The following is a 24197-nucleotide window of genomic DNA, read 5'->3' as shown; positions in this document are numbered from 1 at the left end:
AATTGATGCTTATTTTTAACTTAATTTAATTGCCCATGTTCTATGGATTCAGGAGCACGTAAAGTACTTTACGCAATATATTAGATGCAAAAATACCACATCTTCAATGTAAACAAGTTGGTAAATATTTCAAAATTGTTTCAGACACCATTCGGAAATCATCTCAACAATAATAGGGCACTTTTTCTCAGTTTGTATGCCTCTTTAACTAATATATACTACAGTTGTTTTTGTGTAGTCTTCCTATTTAATTTCAGTAGCTTATGTATTGAAATATATTTAATATAATGATGTTGCAGGTCATCCTTCTTCAGTGGCCAAGTACTTCAGCAGCCATCAGTGTGATGAATTTGTGGATGCCACTTTCCTGGGCACATTTTTGGTTTGGCATGATCTCCCTCTGCCAGGATATTTCCAAAACCAAGATTTGAAAGGTATTTCCCTAGGTTGCTTTCCTATCCCTCTGTGCATGTGTTTTTATGGACAGACACAGTATTTGGACATTTAACCACCTTTACCTACATTTGTCACTGCTATGCTCTTACCTCCTTAAAACAATAAAAGAAAAATACTTACAAGAATGATCTTTAGGACTAACATTCAGCTCAGCTGTGCAAACCAGTCTGATTTTTTTTTCTTTTTTAATTTTTTTTTTGTAAATTTTAAATTTTTTTGTTAATTTTAAATTTTCTGCGTGTGACTTGTGCGCATGTTAGTTAAAATTTCTAAATGTTCACATTAACAGTTGTACATCAAAATTGGTGGTGATGGTGCTGTTAAGCTTTATGCTACATTGCATCAAAATTGACAAAAACCCAGTTCTGTGCATTGTTATCATTTAAACCATTTTTATTAAAACTACTGAACTTATTGTTTCAAACTAATTAGAAGGATTCAAGGGACTAAGATACAGTTAGTTCCAAAAACCATTCATATTGGATAATTTTTCTCATTTCAATATTTCTTTCAAAAACTGTGACCCTGCAGATTACTTTAAGTTTGGAAATTGTTGTCAAGACCAAAAAAATTTTAGTTGCTGTATTATTTTGTCACTTATAGGTTCAAAGTGTTAAAGGCGGTCTGTCTATATATATATATATATGAGTTTTAGCCTTATTTTCCTTTGTGTGTTTGTTTGCAATAGATTTTTAATTTTAAGAAGGCATACATTGTGCCCGGAAAATGGTAAAATTGCCTAGAAAATTAATATTTTTAGAGTATAACAAGCTCTTTTATGCCTTTAAAAGGCAAGTGCTATAGATTCTTATACTTTCTTTATGTCATGTTATTGATCTTTCTTATTGAAAATTTAATGCATCACAAATAAATAAAACACATTTAACATGCAGTTGTAGTTTTTGATATATAATTGCATTTTAATGCTTTTATATCCAAAATACAGTATTTGAACAAATCAAATTCATAGTTATATTTTCTATTCAGTAATGGAGAAATAAAATACAACACAATACAGAGTACTTTTAATGATAGGGTAACATTTAAGCACATTAAGGCTCTATTCCCATAGATTTTAGATCGATCTATCCCCACGGGGAGTCTCACTAGATTACTTTCAGATAATCTGACTTAAATGTCCGTCCCGCCTACTACAAGCTGTAAGGGGTTAATTAACTTTCGTGTCAGCCCGGCTGACAGCTATTTAGCGTGAACCCCCAGGGAGTTAGGTCGATCTAATCTATGGAAATGGGGTGTTAGATAATTGTCTTATTTTAGCACAATGTAATTTGCTTATACAGATTAATGACTGCAGTTGTATTCTAGTTGAAAACAAATGCGTTTTTGATTTATCCATTGGCAATGTTAAGTTTCATGAAGAGATGTTTTCATCATGGTTACTTATATTTCCAGCGCTCCAGGAATTTCCACAGTTCTATTCAGAATATAAGCAAACTGGACTGTCCATTGGAAGTTTGTTAAAATTGTTCAATGTTCTTCGGGGATGTCATCCATCTTGATAAGGGTGTCAACCATTACTTCCACCAGCACACAATTTTTACTTGGATACATATTCACAAGAACATATGAGGGAAAATATCCCAAAAGCTGAGTAATAGAAACATTGAAATATGAACATGTTAAAACAGAGTTCCACGGGATTTTTTTTCACACAATTTGAACTGAAACTTGGAAGATAAAGGTTCATCATATAAAAATCTTTGTTGAGGTCTGAAAATGAATTGGTTTCAATGTATACATACGTTGGAAAGATGGCAGAATTACTACAATCAGGTCAATAAATATAAAGATCTTCAATTGAATAAAATAGTTTAATTGGTCAATCAATTTTGTTTATGATGTACAATATAAGAAATAAATTCCAGATATTTTCAAAGTGTCATTTTGTGGTACATAGCACCTGGAAATCAAAGTCAGATCTTGCATTTTCCTCAGCTTAGGTACACTTTTTCTATTGAAAGCATAATGCCAGATTTGGATCAAGCTGTCTGATATTTCAGTCCAGTTTCCCTTTATGCTACATTTAATATCTGTTTGTAGCTTTTATACAAAAGAATAAATCCAAAATATCAATCCTATTTACACAGGTGTGTGTGACTTTATTTTACATTAAGGGTATCATATTTAACAGAAAAAGAAAGCAGTGTAGAAAGTCATTGTTAAGAGACATATTTGGATGAAAATGCATTTTGCTTTTGCGAATGTCATGCTTATTGCCTGGTTAGTTGTACCTTGAACAAATAAGAGAGATATGAAGTTTGAACAGGCTGAGTAGCTAGTCTCACCTAGCTTAATAATTTCACTAAGGAGCTTATTGGCCTTTGAGGCACTTTCTTTGTTTGGGAAGGAATCACCATCAGTATCAATTGTGATTAGTAAACCATCGATGTAATTGCAAGGGAACATGTTACAAACAAATTGGTATTGAAAAAATTTGAATAGACCTTTTGCTACAAAGTTCTTCCCCCAGGAGACTGGGAAATCATTGAGGAAAAGGCTAATAATTCATAATTTTGCCGATTAAATCAGAACCCACCTTCAAAAAATTTGAGATACTGTTCCGTAGTTTTTTCAACACCTATCCAATCACTAAAAAATATTGATAGTTGCCCTAGAGATAAAAATGAAAAGTTTCCACTTTCCCAACATGGTTGATATGCAATTATTGACTTAAAACCGTTAATCCTCCCTATATTATCACATTATTTTGATAATTTTGAAAATCCTTTGGTACTAATCTGCACATAAGTTGATTGCTATGTCTGCAGATATTTTATAACCAGAGCTCATTTTTTTTTTTATTAAAGAAGAAAGACATGCAACTTATGTCTTACACACCATTGCATTTCATATCAGCATATGCTTTTCCTAAAAGGCACACTGCCCATCCTCACTCCATCACATTTTTCAAGCAAGAACAATTTCCATTCAAACATGCAGTAACACCATGCCATATTTAACAGCACCAAACTTTCATTCAATAACAATGCCAATATCTATATGCGTACTAACTTCGCATGATACACTTCAGAGACAAATCAACCATTTTACAACCGTCATACATCATTACCAATTGCAATGGTCTTCAAAGTCACCCACATCACACGCTCATTGAGTCTGGAATTCCGATCTTTTTCTCACATTCATTTTACCTACACCCTCACCCTATGACAATTCATAAATCCACCATTCAAGACAAACTGAAGAAAGGATCACACTAAAGCACTCACCTTTCCTACTGCATGTCTCTGAATTGCCTCTTTGAAGCATGTAATACACACCTTGACATAAAGACACTCAAAACTAAATAGCACTTAACAGATGGCTTACCTTTTAGTTCTGGGTATCTGACTGTCTTAGTCTTAGTTTGTTTTGACTGTGACATTTACAAATCTCAATAGATATGATCAATGGAAAAAAATTATAATAGGTCTATAATTTCCCTTTTAACTCTGCTTATGATGTTAAATTTGGTGTTCTAGTGATTAAAAATATGTGGTTTGAAAATAGGATCATTGGGTTTCTTATTTAAGTAAAGAAAATTAACTAGACAGCAAGGCTGGCAAATATACAGACACTCAACAGAAAAGATGCAATTTCTATCACTCCATTTTAACATAAACAAGTATATTCCAGTAACAGTAAATTTTGTAAAATATAACCCTATCACATAGATATTCAAAAGAAACCTACCTCTTTACAAAAAAAAAAATAATAATAATTCATTTTGTACTAAAGGGGCAAAGGTTGCCAAAATACATGTAAAAAGGAAAAATCTATTTTTATAAAATAATGCTACAAAGGAACCTGCCTTTTTACCAAACAAAGTCATTCAGTAAATATCTGTTAAAAAACGATATGGTTTGTCAGTCAAAGGGTAAAAAACAGATGAGTCAGATGCAATCAGCACAGACAAAAACAGTGATCAGAATAAATACAGACACATGCAGTGTCTGTATATAAATATCTATTAAAATAAACATTATGTAATTGAAATAATTTTGTTTTTACAAAAATGTCGTCTTGACTAAATGAAATGTTGGTCAAATTAAAGGGATAATAACTCTTCGTATGAAATCTGTATTTCACAATAAAAACATTGTGAGTGACTCATAAAAATATAATATATTCTGTTTTCCCACAAAAACGGCTGTTATAGCTATTATTCTGATATCTGAGCTTGTCTTTAGACCACGTGACCTCCATTGATGGCTATACTCTGTTAAAATCTCTTAAGAGATTTTAACAAAAAAACAAACTTTTTAGAAAAAAACCAGGGACTAACTTTGAATGTAAAAATGGATTCATTAACCATTGGTAAGTGTGGGAAAATTGTTGTTTACTTCAGGAAAATTAATTTTTTGGCCGAAACGAAGAGTTATTATCACTTTAATAGAAAGATTAATTCTAGTGAAGTAATTATTGTATTTTAATAGAAAAGAAAACTTGTAGTGGTTTGATAAGCAGAAAATACTGCTAAGTAGGCATACCCTGGGCATACGTACCTATACAAGACTGGACTGTTGGAGTCCAGTGCCCAGATGGAAGGCAATTATAAGTCTGACCGGAAATTGCACCGCCAGCTAGAAAATGGCCACTATTGCAAATGAATTCAACCACAGTTCCTGCCAGTCGCTGGGTGGTGTTTACAGTTGCTGTTGATCCTACTGGCAACATTGGGCAAAAAGTGTCTGAAGCACAAGGTGATATATTATTATATATTTTAATATTGCTTGTATTATCCCATGACTAAACCATCTTTGTCTAACTTCTTAACTACCAAACAATGCTTTTGTTTTTTTGTTTTTGTTTTTAATTAACAGGGAGGTTATAAGGTTTGGCAAAACTTTGGTCAAGTTCTATAATCTATCATTAATGAAAGTACTGGCACTTTCTTGAGATATTTTAATTAGTTAAAATGTATTTTCCTGGCCAATTCCTGAGGTGTTTTAAGCTGCATTTTGCAAGGTCTTGTGTGGTAAAAGTGCAGATCAGGTTAATGAAGCAGAATAATTAGAAAAAACCCAAGGTAACTTGCAGGTATTTTTCTCTTACGTCTACCATGAATTGGCTTACATGTATGCACATGTAGTGTTGGTATTTGAGAGATACAATGAACAAAGGTTGTGATAATTAGACTTTTCAATGGGCAAAAATTATCAAACTTTCAGATATCTAATTCCATAATCACAAAATAACATTTCTATACATCATTTGTGGTGCTTTTACTGCATAGAATAGAATATTAAGAAACACGCTTTTAAATCTGTTGTAATGACTCAGTAGGAATGTTTTTATTTTATACGAAAATATGACTAAAAAAAATTATCTATAAAATTCACAATTTTCCCCCATTGAGAAGATTGAGTAATTAGTAATTACCGTACCTGTTCTGTACACTGCTGTCTTGCCAGTTCCCCCACACCACTGTGTTGTGTCACCACCAGAGCATGGTAAGTTGCAGGTTGCTGTATCCACAATTTTACCGGTGCTGTATGTCTGTCCACACTGACAGGTACTTCCCTCACTTAATCCTTTAAGTACAGAGATTCTTTGTGTGGATTTTTCTCTATTTAATTTTTTTAAAATTATATTTATTCATTTGGCACTATAACCCTTTTCACTACTATATGATCATCATCATCAAACAATATAAATGGGTATTGTAAATCAAATCTTTAAATTTTGTTGTTCTTTTATTTATTCATTATTAAATTTTAATAAATACTCTACAAATTGGCAAAGTTCTTTTAAGACACATGGTATAGGGAATTTGCAGTGGGCACATATTCTCAATATGCCTGAAACATGATGTCTGTTACATATGGTGATATGATGTTATAAGCCAATTAGGTATTAGTTGAAGTCAATTTGAATTGCAAATTTCCATACATACCAGCTAATGCATAGCCATTTTGTTTGCATTCTGAGATACATCTTTGTGCATAGTTATTTTCTGCCTGCTGTATACCAGCCAAACTCTGTGTGGCTCCTGTTCCATGGAGTCCACCATTACTTAATACACAGCCAACAAAGGTAGGGGCCTCTGATTGAAAGATGCAATTTTATGTTTTCCATTCTTAAAAATATTATTTAAAAATAATGATTGGTAAATTGATTACCCATTTCTCATTACAATATTGATTACATATTATTGCATATGAACCACAACAGTATGGCACATTATAAATTCACTGTAAAGAATATCTCTGTTCTTTTACATTAAGTTTGGTGATCAAAAAGCATCATTCAGGACAGTAAAGTTTTAAGAAAACCTGTGCAATTTTCCAGTGCAGTGGTGTTCCACTGGGCCTCCAGAGAACAAGTGACCTCCTGTACCAAGCCATCAGAACCTTCTATCTGGTAGCCAGGATTGCAGTGGTAGCTGATTCTGGATGTGACAACTGTGCCTTCATCAAGCACAACTAACGCATTCGTCACTGAGGGCCTGCTGCCACAATGCTTGGCTGTGAAAGGGTAATTTCGTAATATTTATTTATTATTCATCTTGCCAGCCTATTCCCATCAATTTTGTCAAGAAATTTGTTATCCCTGATATGGTAAAAAGTGAGGAGAGCAAACACTTTTGGTTTTGCTAGCATTTACCAAAACAAATTAATTTATTAAAATTGCTATAAATTGCAGTTACACCATATATGAATTAATCATCCTGAGACATACTTGTCTGATGCACCACTGACCCCACTAAACCTCTTTAAAGAAGCTATTCGTCAAATTAATTTGTTTATGTATCAAACAGTCAGGTTACATATTCCGGCAGAAAGACACTGAGCTATTTCACCATTTTTTTTACAAAATGTGAAATTCTAGCTCAGCAGGATGCCTTTAGGTTTGTTGGAGTCCAGAAAAAGGAGTGTACGACTGTCCACCCCAGGTAATTAGTAAGACATATGTATAGCCCTTGTGCCCTTGGTATAACAAATGTATACTTACGCTCACAGTGTACCAAAATATTGGTCCATGTCCCATCAGCCTGACAGGTGCTCTGTGTGAATATGGCTCCATTTGGAAGCTGATATCCATTATAACAAGTGTAGTTCACACGACTCCCATATCTGATGCCTCCTTGCACACTGGTGCTGTTTGCAACTGATGGTGGCGAGGTTGTGCAATTCACAACTAAAATTGAATAAGACATTCATTGTAATATCCCTCCGGTTTATTTTAATGGAATTTACTTGCTATCTTCAAAGGAGAAATTCATCCAATTGTTTTGAAAATATCAAAGTTGTAATAACCATCATAAGGAAAATGGTCCACTCCAAAAAAGTTTTTTTTCCTCTCATATGTAGTGTATCTTAAACAGTCAAAATGGTTGTTATCATGAAATACAAAGTTAACACAAATTAAACTTTTACTTTAAATTATTAGCAAATCAGAATGTCTCAAGCAGCTCAGCCCACCCCTGTACTGGTCGTTTCTCTTAAAAAAAAAAGGACTTACCCTGGCAATCTGGGGGTGTCTGTGTCCACTGTGCCTGTGCACATTGTATTGCTGTTATGTTCTCTGCATCAGATGGAAACATATATCCAGTATCACACTGATACCCAACCACAGAACCATGGGTTCTGGAAGTGCTGTTTGATCTGGCGTGAGATACTTGTGGAATGGGAGGGCATTGAGAATCTGCAATATAGGTTTTTAAAGCCACATGGATGATCATTGTACTTTGTAAGAGTCTAAAGTATAAATAAACAGATACATGTATGTACAAACACATTTTGGGGTTATCCTGTGTGTAGAACTTCCTTGGAAGTTGACTGAAAACTGAAGGAGATGGCCATACATAATTCTGTCAACAGAGTTTGACTGACAATCCAGCTGAAGGACACATAATCATTACTTGTATAAGTTGTATAGGATGGGAAGGATAGGAGATAAAAACAGTTTCTGTTCAATTGCTTAAAAATTAGAAAAAACATCATTAAAAAAACAAAGCTAAATAAAATGACTGGCAAAAATGTCAGAGAATTTTAATTATCTTGAATACACCTTTTTGTCCATCAATGTCACATATTTCATGTGAAAAAAAACCCTGCCTGAAAGTTGGAAAATATATTCCTTAAAGTCTAAATATTGTAAAATAAGGGGTAAAATTTAAACTGCATCAAAACTTGTCTTCTTTGAAACTTTTTACACAACACCCATTAAAATGACACATTCCACTTTATTATATATTCAAATTCACTAGTGTCCAAAAGGCCTTTCCCCTATTTTCAACCGAGTACCTGCCGTTTTCTGATTTAGAATACCTACCCCATACTCTGTACACTGATAGCATTCCCTCATCACCACAATACTGATTGGTGTTACCACTACATCTTTGCTGACAGTAGCTGGATTTCTTGAGTTTACCAATTCTGCCAAGGCTGTTGCTACAGGAACAATTCCCTAGAAAATGTCACATTGTCAAATAGAAATTATTTTGAACATTATCTGTAAAGAAAAATCTTCTGCTTATGAATTCCAACATATTTTTTATGATTTAAATCATCTTTTTAATGTTTCAAAAACCTTTGATAAACTGAAATGTCATAATGAAATTCTCAACCATGGACACCAAAGAAACTCACCAACACTGATTCCAGCATAGATCATATCTAGGTTCCTGCAGTTATTGATGCATTCATCTGCTGTTGTGACAGTACCAGCAGAAACAGGCATTTCTGACAAAGCACCACTAGACTCTATGTAGCATCCAACATAATTATCGTTATCTAAATCAAAATAGTAAAATTATGATTTATATCTCCTATCAGAAGGATGTGATTATAATTATAAATCATGTGGTTGTAACAATGGTACATTTCTATATATGTAATTTATCTATGTATTTTATTATTATTATTATAATACTTTATCTATGTACATTTTCACAAGCTCGATCAGTCTGGTGCAGTATGTATGAATAAAGCATATATTTATAATAAACTACAGTCAAAATAAATAAGATGATAATATGCAGAGCCTGTGATTATATCTGATTACATTATGTTTGGCAAAAATTGAGTTCTGTTTTTTGTTGATATAGATACCCATTACTTACAATTATCAATAAAGAGTCTCAACAGTTAATTTACAAGCTTAGAATTATATATATATATATATATATATATATATATATATATATATATATATATATATATATATAGTTTAAGCAAAAATATGAATTAAATATGGCACTTACAATACTAGACCTTTTGTATAACAAAATATTAGTATGTGAAAAGCACAAATTAACAACCTACCATCCAATGATTGAATGGAGCATCCAAGTACTTCTAAGCGCAATTCAGGTCTCCCATTCCAGGCCAGAAGATGTATACTTATGGCATCTGCTATGAATGGTGGTTGCATATACTGTGTAACCAGGCCATTCCAATCAGTGTTCCCTGACAGCTGAAATATTACACTTAAGGTGAGGAATATGCAAAACAGTTGTTCTTAATGTTCAACAGTAAGATACCCAGACACTGTTAAATTTTTAAGATATACACTTAGGCTGTATTCCCAGAGCTTTTAGATCGACCTGTCCCCGCGGGGAGTCTCACTAGATTACTGTCAGATAATCCGGCTTAAATGTCCGTCCTGCTTACTACAAGCTGTAAGGGGGTAATTAACTTTCGTGTCCGCTCGGCTGACAGCTATTTAGCGTGAACCCCTAGGGAGTTAGGTCGATCTAAAGTAGATCGAACTTATCTCTGGAAATGGGGTCTTATATGCACTGTAATTTCTTGATAACACAAACACTTAACAAGCCAATTATGGTAGATTTCAAAAACAACTCAGACTTATATGGTAATATAAACATTTTTTATGAGTCTCAGAATAGATGTTATAAAAGTACAAATGTCATTGTTACATGTCTCTCCATACCTCCAGAGTTCCATTGGAAGAATAGTTGTGCCACCCCTTTTCATCATTGTAAGAAACTCTGTACCGTGTTATCCAGTTTGTTGAAGTAGACTGTGTGGTATACCCTCCTAAGAGCAGAGAAAATTTATGTTTTTAGCTTTCTATGCATCTCATCTCCTCCCCACTATCCCGTCCTCCCATCCTTACGTCCTGCTCTCTCTCTCTCTCTCTCTCTCTCATCCTCACTTTCTCAAATTAAAGCACAAACTACCCTTCCAAATTGTCTCCCCAACAGCACAAAAGTTAATCATCTTTATAGTTATTACCTGTTATGAAAAACATTACTGTTACCCTACCTTGTGTGATAATCCCAGTTACAATACGCCTGGTATTAAAGGTGAGCTTGACCCAGGGGGCACTATCAGAAGTATTTGGAGCCCATGCACCTTCATCATAAAGACTGGAAAAGTATATCAGAAACCATTTATAAAAACCTGTTTTCTACATATGTTCCATAAAAAAATTCATACAATTTGAAGAAAATTGATTAAGATCTACATGAAAAAAATTAATCTATAGATTTGCAATAAGTTTTACCCAGCAAGAAAGGGGGTGGGAATCACACTGCTAAGTCTGAAGATGTATGTTTTCATTTACTACATATACTATAAATGTGTGTGTGTGTGTGTGTGTGTGTGTGTGTGTGTGATATGTAAACAAATCTTACTTAATGTTTTGTTTTTGAAAGTTGGCTGCTGCTGCTTCTGATGACACTTCTACTTGACTGGATGACAACAGAGACTCACTGCAGGGTTCTAATTAAGATAAAGGTAAATCAGGAAAATCAAGGTCTGTCTTAGACCCCATCACATACACACTATTGGTCTGCATAGACCAATACATTTCTGTCGGATTGTTTAAATAGTGCAATCAGCTTAACTGAGTGACATGCCTCCTCTCCTTTCCAACGTTCTATAATCACCAGCGTTTCTGTATTTTTCTAAATGCCAGGAGGCATGTCGTTCAGTTAAGCTGATTGCACTCAACTTGAGTCCCCACAGAGTTTGATTGATCTACCTACGACTAGCCTAAAGGTGTGTATGGGAAAAGGGTTTTATAGATTATACTGATGATAAATGTAGGCCAATACATAATTTCTAAAATGACAGATACTCCAATCTAAACATTATAATAGTATTTAACAAGTTGTATAAACTTTATATTCATTGACAGCAATCACAAAGTTTCAGAATATATTTCAAGCATGTTTTTTTTTTATGTTCCACACATACCCATGAAGCATTCCACCCTCAAAGAAACCTCTTTCCCATCAGGGCGTATCCAGTATTTACCAGGAAGAACCACACCTTGACTTTTTAGAGATTCACAAGTTAATGCTCGCAAGTGATACATTGCTGGGGAAATGAAAAAATATAACACCAATGCAATAACACTGCTATCTTGGCAAAATCAATGAATAATCTTATGAATGTTTTAACAACTAATTAAAATTGGTTGTTTACCTGTTCCTTTAAAAAACACCTAAGTATGATAAATGATTAAAAATAAGTTTGCCCAGTTCAATGAAATTCAGTGAAATTTAGACACATTTCTTTTTGTTTTACCACAAAAACAAAGGAAAATATAATTCCTTCTTATCCTTCTCAAACTAAAGGTACATGTACATTGTATCTGCCATCAATACTTACGGCCTATAAACAAAAGGGCATGATTGGCACCGCCACAGTTTTCCAGGGAATTCCCAGTGCACGTCTGCTCACACATCATTTCATCTGCTTTTGCTAAATCATTATAGCTTGTTCTACAATAGCAGTGAGTGAGGGACACAGCAACTATAGGGTAATCAAGTCCCCGACAGTACTCTATACACTGTAATGCTGACATGTGTTTATCACTGGTTACTTCTGCTTTAGAGGTTGTTGGTTTCTGGTAGCATCCAAGGTATCCTTGAAAATAAAGAGCAATGGATTAATTATCTGAAACCTATATTTACGGAAGTCTCATTCTGACAAGAAGCAAGTAACAAAGTAAAATCTTAACAAAAGGATTAATATTTTGTAATTTTTATACATAGTTTTAAAACTGTGTGTGTGTGTGTGTGTGTGTGTGTGTGTGTGTGTGTGTGTGTGTGTGTGTGTGTAAAATCAAATAGCTTTTATTAGTTTAAATTTGTATTTTTTTCTAACTGATCAAGTGTAACTAAATATTATAGATTGATTGCTTATTTTTTTCCATAAGAACTTACCATAATTCTTTTGACAGATAAAAGAGGAAGCCGTGTCATTAAAATCCTGCAGTAAATATCCACTACCCTGTGACATAACCATGAATTGGCTCCAAACATCAGATGGTTCATTGGAATCCATGATACCTGTAACATCTACGAAGGAGCCATCAACACTGCGATAAACATTTAAAGAATATGGATCGTGTAAGCCAACCAGCCATTTTGAAATTGATGAGTACTGTGGTAATGTGGAGAGGACATTCTGAAGATGACTCTTTATGCCAGTGTCTGTAGGCACAGCTATGTAGCCACCAACTTCCAAACATTTCCTTCTGGCTTCAGATGGAGATACTTCTGTTGAATTGATGATAAAGCAGTTGCCCCAGTACCCATAACCCCAAGGACTGGTGCACTGTGTTTTATCTGCCAGGTCTGGAGAGGAAAAAAAACATATTTCACTACAATAAATCTTACTAGACAAAGCATATACAGAAATATCTCTGTAATACTATGGACAACTATGTACCAAGAAGAGAATTTTGTTCACTACAGTGCTCTTTTTTACCATATCATCAAAACAGTTTTTGCCATTTCATACATCTTAATATTTGAATAGTTTCTCTTAATTCTGAGGTTCTGATAAAGAAAAAAGGGTGACACTTAAATTTAAGTCTCTAAAATGATTGACATACATGCACATGTTGGTGGATATCCATCCCAAGTAAAGTTTGCCTGGCATGTGAGTCTTAGAGATCCATTGACAACATCGTAGCCTTGGAAACAACCATATGTGACATCGCCTCCTATCTGATATCCCCCCACTGTTTTTGTGGCATTCACCCCTTCACCAGGGTCATTACATCCTAGAGTATATCATCAAAATATTCCAAATAATAATGGCCCTTATGGAGGTTACAAAATATTGTAAATCATAATATCTAATTATCTTAAACATTTATCTACATGAAATACTTGGAACTTGTTAGGAAATGTTTGTTTACTTAATGGGGATAATTATTCCTAAACAAAATTTCAGTTTCAACCATAAGAATCAGATATTTCACTTACGGTCACACTCCAATGGTGCCCCTCCTGTCCACTGTCCAGTCACTCCACAGGTAAAGCTTATATTCCCTGCACTCTGTGAATAACCAGCATCACAAGTGTACTGAACCTCCTCTGAGTTCCTATAGTGGGTTTTCACTGGGCTGTAAGAGGCCATGGTACCATTGGGTGGAGGTGTGCAGCCTGAAAAAAAGCATTGATTGCCACTTGTTTTAAAAGAATATACAGGCCGGTCTTTTCAAAGATACTAAACATTCTCAGTTTAACTAATATATATATATATATATATATATATATATATATATATATATATATATATATATATATATATATATATGTTTAAAATTCTAGCTGTTACCAATGTTGAAGAAGTAATTAAAAGTGCCAGGAGTAAAAATCAACAGAAATATTTTCAGGGTTGTAAAGAAACTGGCTCCGAAACTAGATAAAATATATTCTCCTATTATTTTCCCCCCGAGATGAATTGTTCACAACCGACATACCACAGGCTGCATTTGTTATTGTTATGTCATCAATAGCAATAGAGCTGTCATCCACCGTGGCACCTGATGCTTTTATTCCTTCAAATATGACCTGAAATTATGACAGATATTAGTGACAAAAATCTACACTATGTTCTGATGCCAATCATGCAATCCAAGGAGGATATTTGATAGATGTGATATATATTTCATCACCATAACAAAATTTCAACATTGTGAATTATCAAAATTCACCATATCAAGCTGGTTTAAACCAAATGCTCTCTTACTTGGAACCTCTCCGTAGTGTTTAGGAGGACATCCACATGTCTCCACTGATCTTGACTACTGCCGTCATGACTCCATGCTGTATATACCTGGCTGCTGCCATTTATCTGGTATTTCACATTGAAAGTCACCAAATGAGATCCAAATGCATGGTACTCAAAGCTTACAGTGGCCTGGCAGTGTTCCTGGGAAATGTTTATCCATGGGGATCTTATCCTTGCTATGGCTTGTGAAGAAGCAGTCTGCAAAATTAAATTGTTAACTGTTACATATTTATTCCAACCAGTACAGAATTTTAACTTAATTATTTTATTTATGTATGATTTGAAACAGTCTCAAAATACATAAAATCATTTAAGAGCTTGTGTGATCACTTGAGAAGGAATGCATCACATTGGTGGTACGGTTTTCAAAGATGTTAATTATGCTGCCCTCCCCCTTATGCCTGCCCCCCCCCCAGATCCCCGTCAAATACATTACCAGAGAGGTAGCACATGTACCTGATATCTGGGCTCCAGCAGGTAGTAAAATCCATCATTCCCCGTGCGGTCTGCCTGTGGCCCAGTGCTACTCCTCCCTGGAGCCTCTCTCTTATAAAGAGTCCACTCCAACTCTTCATCTTTATCCTGTGTGAAACCACAGTTATCACTGTCAAATTGAAAGGATGCTGGGGTGGACACAACTATAATGGAAGACCATCAAATATGCAGTTAAAATAACTGATCATATAAACTAATGACTGAGGCAGTCATCAATGATTATGCGAAAGGTGATCTGGACCTCCCAATTAAGACAAGAGTGGTTTGCCTTCATTTGTTTTCAACCTCAGACTATTTGAGTTATTATTATTCATGGTTTGGGCTTTTGATAACTGCCAGACAATCATCTTTAAAATATTACTGAAATATAACACATAACCATAATCTTTGTCAATAAATGAAGCATATACCTATAAGATACATATACAGGGGGCGTCTCGATAGTCCAAAGGCTCACTGGTCCGAAAAATTGTAGCATTTTCATCAGTTTTTTAATCAAGGTTTTGTTGGTCCGAAGGATCTATAATGAACATTCGGACCAATGAACCTTCGGACTATTAAACCTTCAGACTATTGCCACTGCCCCCATATACATATTCATGTCCAGCTTCATGTTTTGTGGCAATTAAGGCAAAAATGCAGGTTTTTAAACCCCCGTCCACTTTGAGGATCAAGATAATTTAAAATCTGCACAAAAATAGGTCATAGAAAAATTTAAGCCAAAATATTAAGGAACACATTTAAATAAACAAATTAAAGGCTCTAACAACTTTACTCAGTACACACACAAACACAGAAAAAAGTTACAATATGCTCTACTTTAGCATACCTTCTATACAGTTGCCAGGCACCTGAATCACTCTAATACCATCAATAGCTATATCTCCACCAGTTCCAGATCCAGCAATACCATTAAACTGAATCTACAAAAAGAATGTGGATGTTTAGTTTTACATTTACCTTTTGTAATACAATTAATTTACAAGAACTTTGGTATCCAATTAGGAGGGGACATAAAAACTGTTCTATATACATGTATCAAGCCTTGAAAGAAATATATACACATTCAAAGAGATGAAAAATATTTTGCTTGTTTTTAATAATATGAAGGTTTAGAATATCTATATAAGCAAATAAGAAAAACATCTAATTTCAGTGAGTTTCTTAACTATTTTGTTTTGTTTCATAAATAGGATCACTCTATTTGCAAAAGCACTATTAAGGTTGTGAAAGTTTACAAAAGAAATTAAATGGATATGGACGGTAGATCAAATGGATTCTGGAACATATATATATTTGACAAGCATTAGCCAGACAAACAAGTTTCCAGACAGAGAGACATACAGATGGAAATATAAGACAGGCAGGCAGACGAACATACTTTAAAATGAGTAATTCCAGATGGTTGTAGGATCCATGTATGTTCCTTCCATGCATTCCGGACCTCATTTAGATGGAAAAGTTTCATATTTCTGTTAAAAGTCGATTGTCCAGATTCTTTTTCAAGTAATATTACAGTCAGTGCATTGACATCACCACCATAGATGTGTGCCCAGAATCTCAAAGTCACTAATCCACACTGATGAACCTCAAGATCTGGAGTTTCCAAAGCAGCTATGGCACCATTTGACTAAAAGTTGGATTAGTACATATTATGTATTTTTAATAAATCAGCTATATTGTAGAATTTTCTCCTAACTTGTATTACATGTACCAAACAGATGCCAGTTCCAGACTAGAAATGCAGCCAACATCTAGATTTTCTAAGAATTTTTTTTATCTCATATTAATTAATTAATTAATGCATAATAAATTTGGTGCACTTTACATACTTGACCATCTACTTCAATATACAAGTAATGTCCTATTCCTTCTTTTGTTATAGGGTCAGCAGAAGGTCCAGTGCTTGCAGTAGGAGTGGATCCGCTCTTCAAAGTCCAGTCAAACTGATCTGATGTGAGCTGATTAAAGTTGCAAATGGTGGAGTTCTCAAAGTCACAGCTTGTTTCGTATGGTAGACCTGCAGATGGTGGGGCAGATATGTTAGACAACAATAAAATAAAGCAATCAAATGCATTCAAAATAAAAAAAAAACAATTTCCCATCCTACCTTGTAGTACGGTGAAAATGTGAATTACTGACAAGCATCGATTATTATAATATTTCTAATGGAAAAACTTTTGTAAATCAAAACCTTTAGTTTACGTGCTAGTATTATTCCATACTAAGGCCACACTTTTTTATTTTTATGGATGACATCCTCTGGGGACCCGAAATTGGTGCGAGAGGGCCAAAAAAAAAAAAAAAAGGCCAAAAAAAATACTGCTTAAGTAAAGAAATGCACAAATTTACCACAGAAACACGTATTAAACTAACATTAATATGTCTTTATCCATGCTCTCAAAATATTAAAGCACTGTGAATACTTTGTAGAAAGGTAAAAAAAGTCATGAACAGATATGCTGCATATTACCAAATCTATCTAAGGTGATTTCAGTCGATGCCATTTTGTCTACTTCACGAAGCAGCCAAACGGTTGGGTGGCCTGTCCAACCTTCAGTCCACCAAACACCTCGCCGCTCTTGTCGACCCTATTTTTGCTACAAAAAAAAACTGGTATGTGCTGCTTTGGACAGAACGTCACTGAAATTTTCCGGGCGATAATCGCTGGCAGCTGCTAGTATAATTGTAAAAAGGTGATATCTCCATGCCCAATATCAATGGCATACCAATCCGAAAAAAAAGGGCCCCATTCTAACTTTAATTGTCCTGTAATTTGAAAGTAATCCCAGAGATGAATTTGACAGCAAAGGGGCCATATATCCATGTGGTGATAACACACATATGCAGAAAGCTCATTTTCCAGCAAATTCAATAACGACGTTTGCGACAACCGACTTTGTTGGGGGTGATTTTTCTTTTCGGAGAACGGACGAAAATTGGTGCGCGCACAGGATGTCATCCATAAAAATAAAAAAGTGTGGCCTAATATCTAAACAGACTGAATTCTTTACCACTATTATCATCTCCTTTCACTTGTATTTCACACAGATTCATAATTTCATTGTTTCCTTCTATCTGAATGGAGACATATCTGCCTGCTAGTGGACTGGCACAGTTAAAAGTGTCAGTGGCTCCCCCTCCAGGCCATGTTCCAGTAAAGTTAGAACACCAGGTCCAAGTACTAGAGTTATGTCCTCTGTCGATGTCAAACTCATCACTCACAGATATTACGAAGTCATGAAGACGGTCATCTGGAACACATTTTATGTCAGGTGAGATACTATATATGAGTTTATGACATAATAATAATAATAATAATAATAATAACAATTTTTTAGGGTGATGGAGTGTTAAATCAGTTGTAATATTTGTAACCCTACCAGCAGGTCCAAATATTTTTCAATATTTTTAATAGTCTAAGATCACAATTTGAATTCTCAAAACCTTTAATGTTTTACATGTACTAAAAAAAAGGGATCCTTGCAACAAATTCAAAATCATGCTTTGCTTTCCTTTTAAGCAAATTGGTATGTGCATAGTTCAACTTACTGCAGCAGTCCCCTCTCCCTGTAATAGTTACAGTGGTTATAAAGGTGTATCTCTGAAGATCTACTACAAACCAAGGATCTGTCATAGCATTAGATTCCCAGCAGGATTTATGTGAATAAATCGGATCTTGGTTTCCATCTAAAGCTTGATAAGGTGAAACTGCATTTGTACTACCAGCATATGCCTCTTTTCCAAAAGCAAGGTTTTCACCTGAAATTAAAAGTCTATAACAGTGCATATTGTACTTTAAACTGAATCCTAAGTACTGTACATCATCATCACCACAAGGTATCTATTTTTGCCTCAAAAATGTTGCAATTTGTATTATAATAAATATTCAATTTGATTTAAATTAATATGTTACCAGATTATTCACATTTGTTATATCTTTGGTATAGTTTTAAAAAATATTTTTGCTTTTTTCTCTATATCATGATGCAAGTATATGACAATCATTGAGCTTCTCTTAATTAAAATATATACCCAATGCAATCTGCAAGAGATATTATCAATATTAAAAGACAGAAAAGAATGCAACATTTATGAAATCTCTTAAAAAGAAGACCAAAACATAGCAGAAAAGATGTTTGCTATTTTTTTGGCACCATTTTGTTTCACTAGAGAGTTATATGAAGTAACTTTATGCCTCCACTGACAGTAATTACTTCAAATTTTCAAATCCTTCACTTCTTATAATATTCTTTTCTTTCATTTCTAATATTTTAAGACACTAGTAACATTGTACTTTCTGAACCAAAGTCAACTTTCAAAATCTTCAAATCAGCTTTTTAAGTATTACTTAGTACAAAACATTTTGAGGGCAGGAGGGGGAATTATTAATACATATTGGCTGGAATTATTTAGTAATTTCAATACCCAAAGTTTCAATCATTTTTTTCAAAAATTTTTATGTCAAATATCTTTGGAATTCTTTATTTTTTATATATACTTACAGTTCATCTGGGTTAAAATATTCACATCATCTATGGCATAATCAGACTCATGATCATTTCCCCTCTGAGCTTCAAAAACAATCTGAAATTTGAAGAATATGGCATAATTTAAATTCTATGGTGACAGTGCATGTATCATTCTTCATATGTGACTTTGAGGATTTGATTTAGTCTGACTAACATTCCCAAACTACAGAAAACATAATGCACTGTATCTATAGTCCCTTTAAATCTATATCACTATAAATATATACTGCATCATGTACTTTGAATAAAGATACATAATTTTAATTTTTAGCATCTTTACCTGAAACTTGGTATTTTTAAGAGGTAACAGTAATAACTTGGATTTCCATTTGTCTTCTGAACTGCCTCCTTGTGACCAAAGCAGTTTGTCATTGCTGCCATCATCCAGGTGATAATAAACCCGTAGATCACCAAGTGCAGCACCAAAAGCATGGTACCAGAAATTCAAAGCAGCTGCACAGGCACCAGTTGAGCTAAGGTCAATCCAAGGTGTTCGTACTCGTGCTATAGCTCCATTGGGCTAAAAACAAAGACCAATGAAATAAACTGAAATGTTACTAATTATCTTTAAAGGTATTATGTTAAATTCAAGCCATATCTTTATTCCTACAAAATAAGTAGCAAAGGAAGACCCAAAGACCATTTAATGCTGAACCAATTCAGTTGGGGGCCAACATTTTAAAAATGAGTCATATCTGTGACACACATTATGTGCAATATTTACATAATTTTGACTCGTCCCTTTCTTTCCTTTATTTATACTGTAGCACCCTCCAATAACAGAATGAAATCAACAATATAAGTTATATAAAACTGTTATACAAATATTACACAAAATGTTTACATTAATGACAAGACTCAAATTAAATATTCACTTTTTAATGGAAGAACCCTTGGATATCATTGCCAGTCATTACACAGACCTTGGACATAATTATGTTATGTGTCCAAGCACAGACTGAGGTCTTTTTTCTTCCAGTATATTTGTTCCTCTCTATAAAATGTTCTAAACTTTTCATGTCTGATTTTAAAAGAGAACAAATTTAAAATAAACAATTGCATTCATCATTACCAACTTTTAAACTAAGTGGTAGGAATATAAAAGGCACCAAAGTGTTGGAAATGCCATTACCAAGGGGAATCTTACATGTAGACGAAGTTTGAAATTTGACTTACCTGAGGTGAAGGGTCAGTCCCCTCCAAATAGATGAAATAACCAGTTGTATCTGACATATCCGTAAAATCTCCACTAGGTCCGGTGCTAGAGCTCAAAGTCTGTCTTGTAGATAGGAAGAAGTTTGTATCGTCATCCCAATCCTGCTCAAAGCCACACACCCCATCTTCAAATGTACAGCTGAACTGTGTCAATGCTAAAACAAACCATCAATCAGCCAAAACTTGAGGAATTGCTAATTAAATAGTTGCTTCCATCATAATTAAGACTATTATTTCATCTACATATGTATTGATTAAACACCTTACAATATAAATAAAAACAAAAATTCTTAACACTTCATACAGCATTAAAATAAAGCAACAAATTTAAAAGCTCTTAAAAGTATGTGATTGTGATTGTGATTGTTTATTCCAACACTTATGGCTCATAATTAGACTTATTTATTCAAATATTTAAGACTATTAACTAGAAATCCCAAGGTGCAAACAAGTCCTGAAGCTCAGCCCATAAGTGCACTGTCCTGGTGACAATTAAAATATATGAACACATGTAATCTCATCTAGATGACAAACATATCTGTTCATACATAAACCTTTTTTCTACAATACAAGCTTAATGAAAAACCAATCATAGTTTTCTGTTATTATCATGAAATCATCATGAAATGTTTGTTCAAATGTGAAAAACGGTGATCTGTACATGATGTTAAGATAAGTCTTTTTAAAGCAGGACAGCCTTCCATTCCTGAAGAGATTACTCATTCAGATTACTATTCTGATTGCCTTAGTTAGGTAATAAAAACTGTAATTTTTCATTTGGGGTTTGCATAAATATGCTGTTTTAAGTAGCCAATCAAACTAGATATAGCATTTGTAACTGATCTCTTTTATCAAATCTTGTATCACTGGAGATAGAGATGATATACATAAATCATTACCATTTTCATTGCAGTCGGTTTGAGTAATAGAAATGTCATCCACTGCGTAATCACTCTCCCATCCATCATCTCTTGTTGCTGTAAATCGCACCTGGACAAAACAATAGACTTAACTAAAAAGGCCTACCAAGTCATCATTAAATCCCATTTCAAAAAAAAAAAAAAAAATTGAACATAAGAAATGTAGAACTACCAAATTTATGACATTTGGTAATTCTGTTATTTTACTTGACAATTTTTAAAGAATGAAAAGAATCTCTGAACAATGTAAACATACCACTTTTGATCTTTCAAAAGGTTATGAATTGAGTAGAATATCATTGTTTTGTACTTACTTTGAATTTACTGAATGGTTTGAAAGAAGATTCTACAAGAAACCACTCATTGTATGAGAGCATTTTTATGAAGTGAATCCAGTGTTCACCCCCAGCATCCACTAACTTTGATGTCAAAGAGAGGAGATCACTGCCATATCCATGGTACCAATAACGCAGTGTCACAAGACTACAATTATAGGCCAAATCTATGCGAGGCGTTTCAAATGCAGCATACTCTCGGTCACCCTAAATAAATAAGATGTAAAGTGTAGTAGTTAAGGTGACTACTTACTGTGTGACATGTACATATAAGTACATATACTTCCATTTAACACAGTAAACCCCATTACAGGATATTTCCATTAATGTTACCTGTCAAAAATCAGATTGGAAGAGAATGATAAAGTATATTGAGGTATGATCCTCAAATAAAAAAATTAAGTCTTGACATTGAAGATAAGAGAAAGGTACATCAATTTATTCCTTTTTTCTTTGTGCCTAACACTGCCACATTTACTCGATCTTTTCAAGGGGGGAAATTATGAATTTTACAGATACTGTAGTTTTTTCTCATAATTTCTTATAATTTAAACATTTCTACTGAGTGGCAGCAACAAAATTAAAAAAAGCATGCTACTCTATTGTTATATTCTGTGCAGAAAAAGCACAACAAATACTACAAGGAACTATGATTTTTGCCTTTAAGTAATTTATTATCTGAAAGTTTGATAATTTTTGCCCATTAGCAAGACTGAGTCATTACCGTACTACTTACAAAGTAAGTGCCGTCTATATAGAAGTAGCTTCCAGAACCTGAATGGTCACTGCTAGGACCAGTGCCTGATGTGCTGGTAGCACCACTATTACGCTGCCAGTCACCATTATCATCTGTTCGCTGGGTGACGCCACAGTCATTTGTGTCAAAGTTACAGGTAAAATTGTAGGTAAACACTGTGAAATGAAAACAAATGTAAAATTATATCAGCTCATCTTTGTATTACTTTTCTATTTTTTTTTTTATTTCAAATGAACTTAATAAACATACACTACATTTGGTTGACTCTTGTAGATCTGATCTGTACAATCTTGCATCTTTAGTCAGACAATGTAAAAATTCAACATTTTTAATTTGACATATAATTCTTGTTTACAAAAAGATTGTTCAATACTCCTGCAATATATACTAGGTGGTCATGCTTGAAAATTGTTTAAGTGATTGCCTAGATGACAAAAAAAATCACATTTTGAACTTCACTCACCCCCACAATCAGATGGGACTGTTAAAGTAACATCATCTATTGCATATTCTCCTTCTTGTCCTCTGGATTCAGTTTCAAACACAATCTAAGTAAATGAACAGAGTAAAGTGAGTACAGGCTTACGCCTCATATGACATAAAATAAAAAAAGGCATTTAAGAACTTAATATAAAACACTAACTTAAAACACTTATACAATTATAAGCTCAAGCAATGTCAATTATGCATAATAATATTCTTACAACAAAATTTGTATCAGAGTCTATTTCCAGTGTAACTTCACGCCAGACATCATTTTCATCAGTTCCATCATGGTGCCACAACAGATTCTCACTGCTTCCAACTTTCTTCAGCTTTACATTCAGGCCAGCAAGAGCATTTCCATCAGCATTATACCAGAAACCCAGTGTGGCACCACCACAGCTTGAGTGAAAATTGGGAGACAGCAGACGTGCCGTGTGACCACTGACCTGCAAAAAAAAAATTGGATACAATGGATACAGGCTGATGATATGAAAGTGAGCTGACCTGTTTTGAGGCTAAAATGAAGTTTTAAATAAAGCACAGGTGGCTTTAAAAACTACAAAGAACTAAAATCACTGAATGTATACATGTAAATAGAGAACAAGCCAACAGCACAGACATCCACCTTACAAAAAAAGGCAATAGGGAAGGGTAATGACTTAATCTTTTCAATGGGGAAAATCATGTATTTTTTTTTTATCGTTTATTCTAAAATTAAAGGTAATAACAACACTGAAAAGCAGGATATTATAGTTCCATTCTATACTGTAAAAGCACCACAAATACTACAGTATACAGAAATATATTTTTAATCCTTCCAAAAATGAATTTAAACAACTGATCATTTTTCCCATTAAAAAGATCAAATCATTACCATATTGTAAAAATATAAGCAGACTCGGTTTAATTTTGTTATTTGAGATACATTACCCACTGATAAACAAGCAAACCAAATTTTAGTTGATGAAAATATAATT

General features: G+C 33.9%; 2 protein-coding genes across 3 annotated transcripts in view; one reads left to right on the top strand and one right to left on the bottom strand.

Annotated features, from left to right (window-relative positions):
• The window catches only part of LOC106163017 (anaphase-promoting complex subunit 1), a 33686-nt gene extending 31127 nt beyond the window's left edge, over nucleotides 1-2559 (top strand). For both annotated transcript variants that reach the window (XM_013540483.2, XM_087005137.1), the window contains exons 51-52: nucleotides 300-434; nucleotides 1870-2559. In XM_013540483.2, the coding sequence (XP_013395937.2) occupies nucleotides 300-434; nucleotides 1870-1976 (242 nt within the window). In that variant the 3' untranslated portion in view covers nucleotides 1977-2559. The remainder of the gene's footprint in view (nucleotides 1-299; nucleotides 435-1869) is intronic.
• LOC106162999 (MAM and LDL-receptor class A domain-containing protein 1-like) overlaps nucleotides 2275-24197 on the bottom strand; it is a 36459-nt gene continuing 14536 nt past the window's right edge. Inside the window, exons 14-46 of the mRNA XM_087004350.1 lie at nucleotides 23439-23666; nucleotides 23198-23282; nucleotides 22714-22889; nucleotides 21957-22184; nucleotides 21622-21712; nucleotides 20684-20877; nucleotides 19788-20027; nucleotides 19481-19562; nucleotides 18528-18737; nucleotides 17990-18229; nucleotides 16808-16995; nucleotides 16357-16605; nucleotides 15805-15898; nucleotides 14937-15118; nucleotides 14439-14678; nucleotides 14170-14260; nucleotides 13670-13849; nucleotides 13294-13464; nucleotides 12620-13033; nucleotides 12063-12320; nucleotides 11646-11768; nucleotides 11081-11168; nucleotides 10710-10813; nucleotides 10375-10481; nucleotides 9747-9897; nucleotides 9072-9215; nucleotides 8755-8889; nucleotides 7942-8124; nucleotides 7432-7617; nucleotides 6753-6944; nucleotides 6374-6523; nucleotides 5865-6011; nucleotides 2275-5168 (exon numbers count right to left, since the gene is read on the bottom strand). Coding sequence (XP_086860476.1) covers nucleotides 4954-5168; nucleotides 5865-6011; nucleotides 6374-6523; nucleotides 6753-6944; nucleotides 7432-7617; nucleotides 7942-8124; nucleotides 8755-8889; nucleotides 9072-9215; nucleotides 9747-9897; nucleotides 10375-10481; nucleotides 10710-10813; nucleotides 11081-11168; nucleotides 11646-11768; nucleotides 12063-12320; nucleotides 12620-13033; nucleotides 13294-13464; nucleotides 13670-13849; nucleotides 14170-14260; nucleotides 14439-14678; nucleotides 14937-15118; nucleotides 15805-15898; nucleotides 16357-16605; nucleotides 16808-16995; nucleotides 17990-18229; nucleotides 18528-18737; nucleotides 19481-19562; nucleotides 19788-20027; nucleotides 20684-20877; nucleotides 21622-21712; nucleotides 21957-22184; nucleotides 22714-22889; nucleotides 23198-23282; nucleotides 23439-23666 — 5766 coding nt within the window. The 3' untranslated portion in view covers nucleotides 2275-4953. The remainder of the gene's footprint in view (nucleotides 5169-5864; nucleotides 6012-6373; nucleotides 6524-6752; nucleotides 6945-7431; nucleotides 7618-7941; nucleotides 8125-8754; nucleotides 8890-9071; nucleotides 9216-9746; nucleotides 9898-10374; nucleotides 10482-10709; nucleotides 10814-11080; nucleotides 11169-11645; nucleotides 11769-12062; nucleotides 12321-12619; nucleotides 13034-13293; nucleotides 13465-13669; nucleotides 13850-14169; nucleotides 14261-14438; nucleotides 14679-14936; nucleotides 15119-15804; nucleotides 15899-16356; nucleotides 16606-16807; nucleotides 16996-17989; nucleotides 18230-18527; nucleotides 18738-19480; nucleotides 19563-19787; nucleotides 20028-20683; nucleotides 20878-21621; nucleotides 21713-21956; nucleotides 22185-22713; nucleotides 22890-23197; nucleotides 23283-23438; nucleotides 23667-24197) is intronic.

The sequence above is a fragment of the Lingula anatina genome, chromosome 2 (genome assembly GCF_051362555.1).
Source record: "Lingula anatina isolate TDL-2025a chromosome 2, LinAna3.0, whole genome shotgun sequence".
Taxonomy (NCBI): Eukaryota; Metazoa; Brachiopoda; class Lingulata; order Lingulida; family Lingulidae; genus Lingula; species Lingula anatina.
The sequence above is the reverse complement of the archived record's forward strand: the minus strand, read 5'-3'. Positions and strand labels throughout refer to the sequence as shown.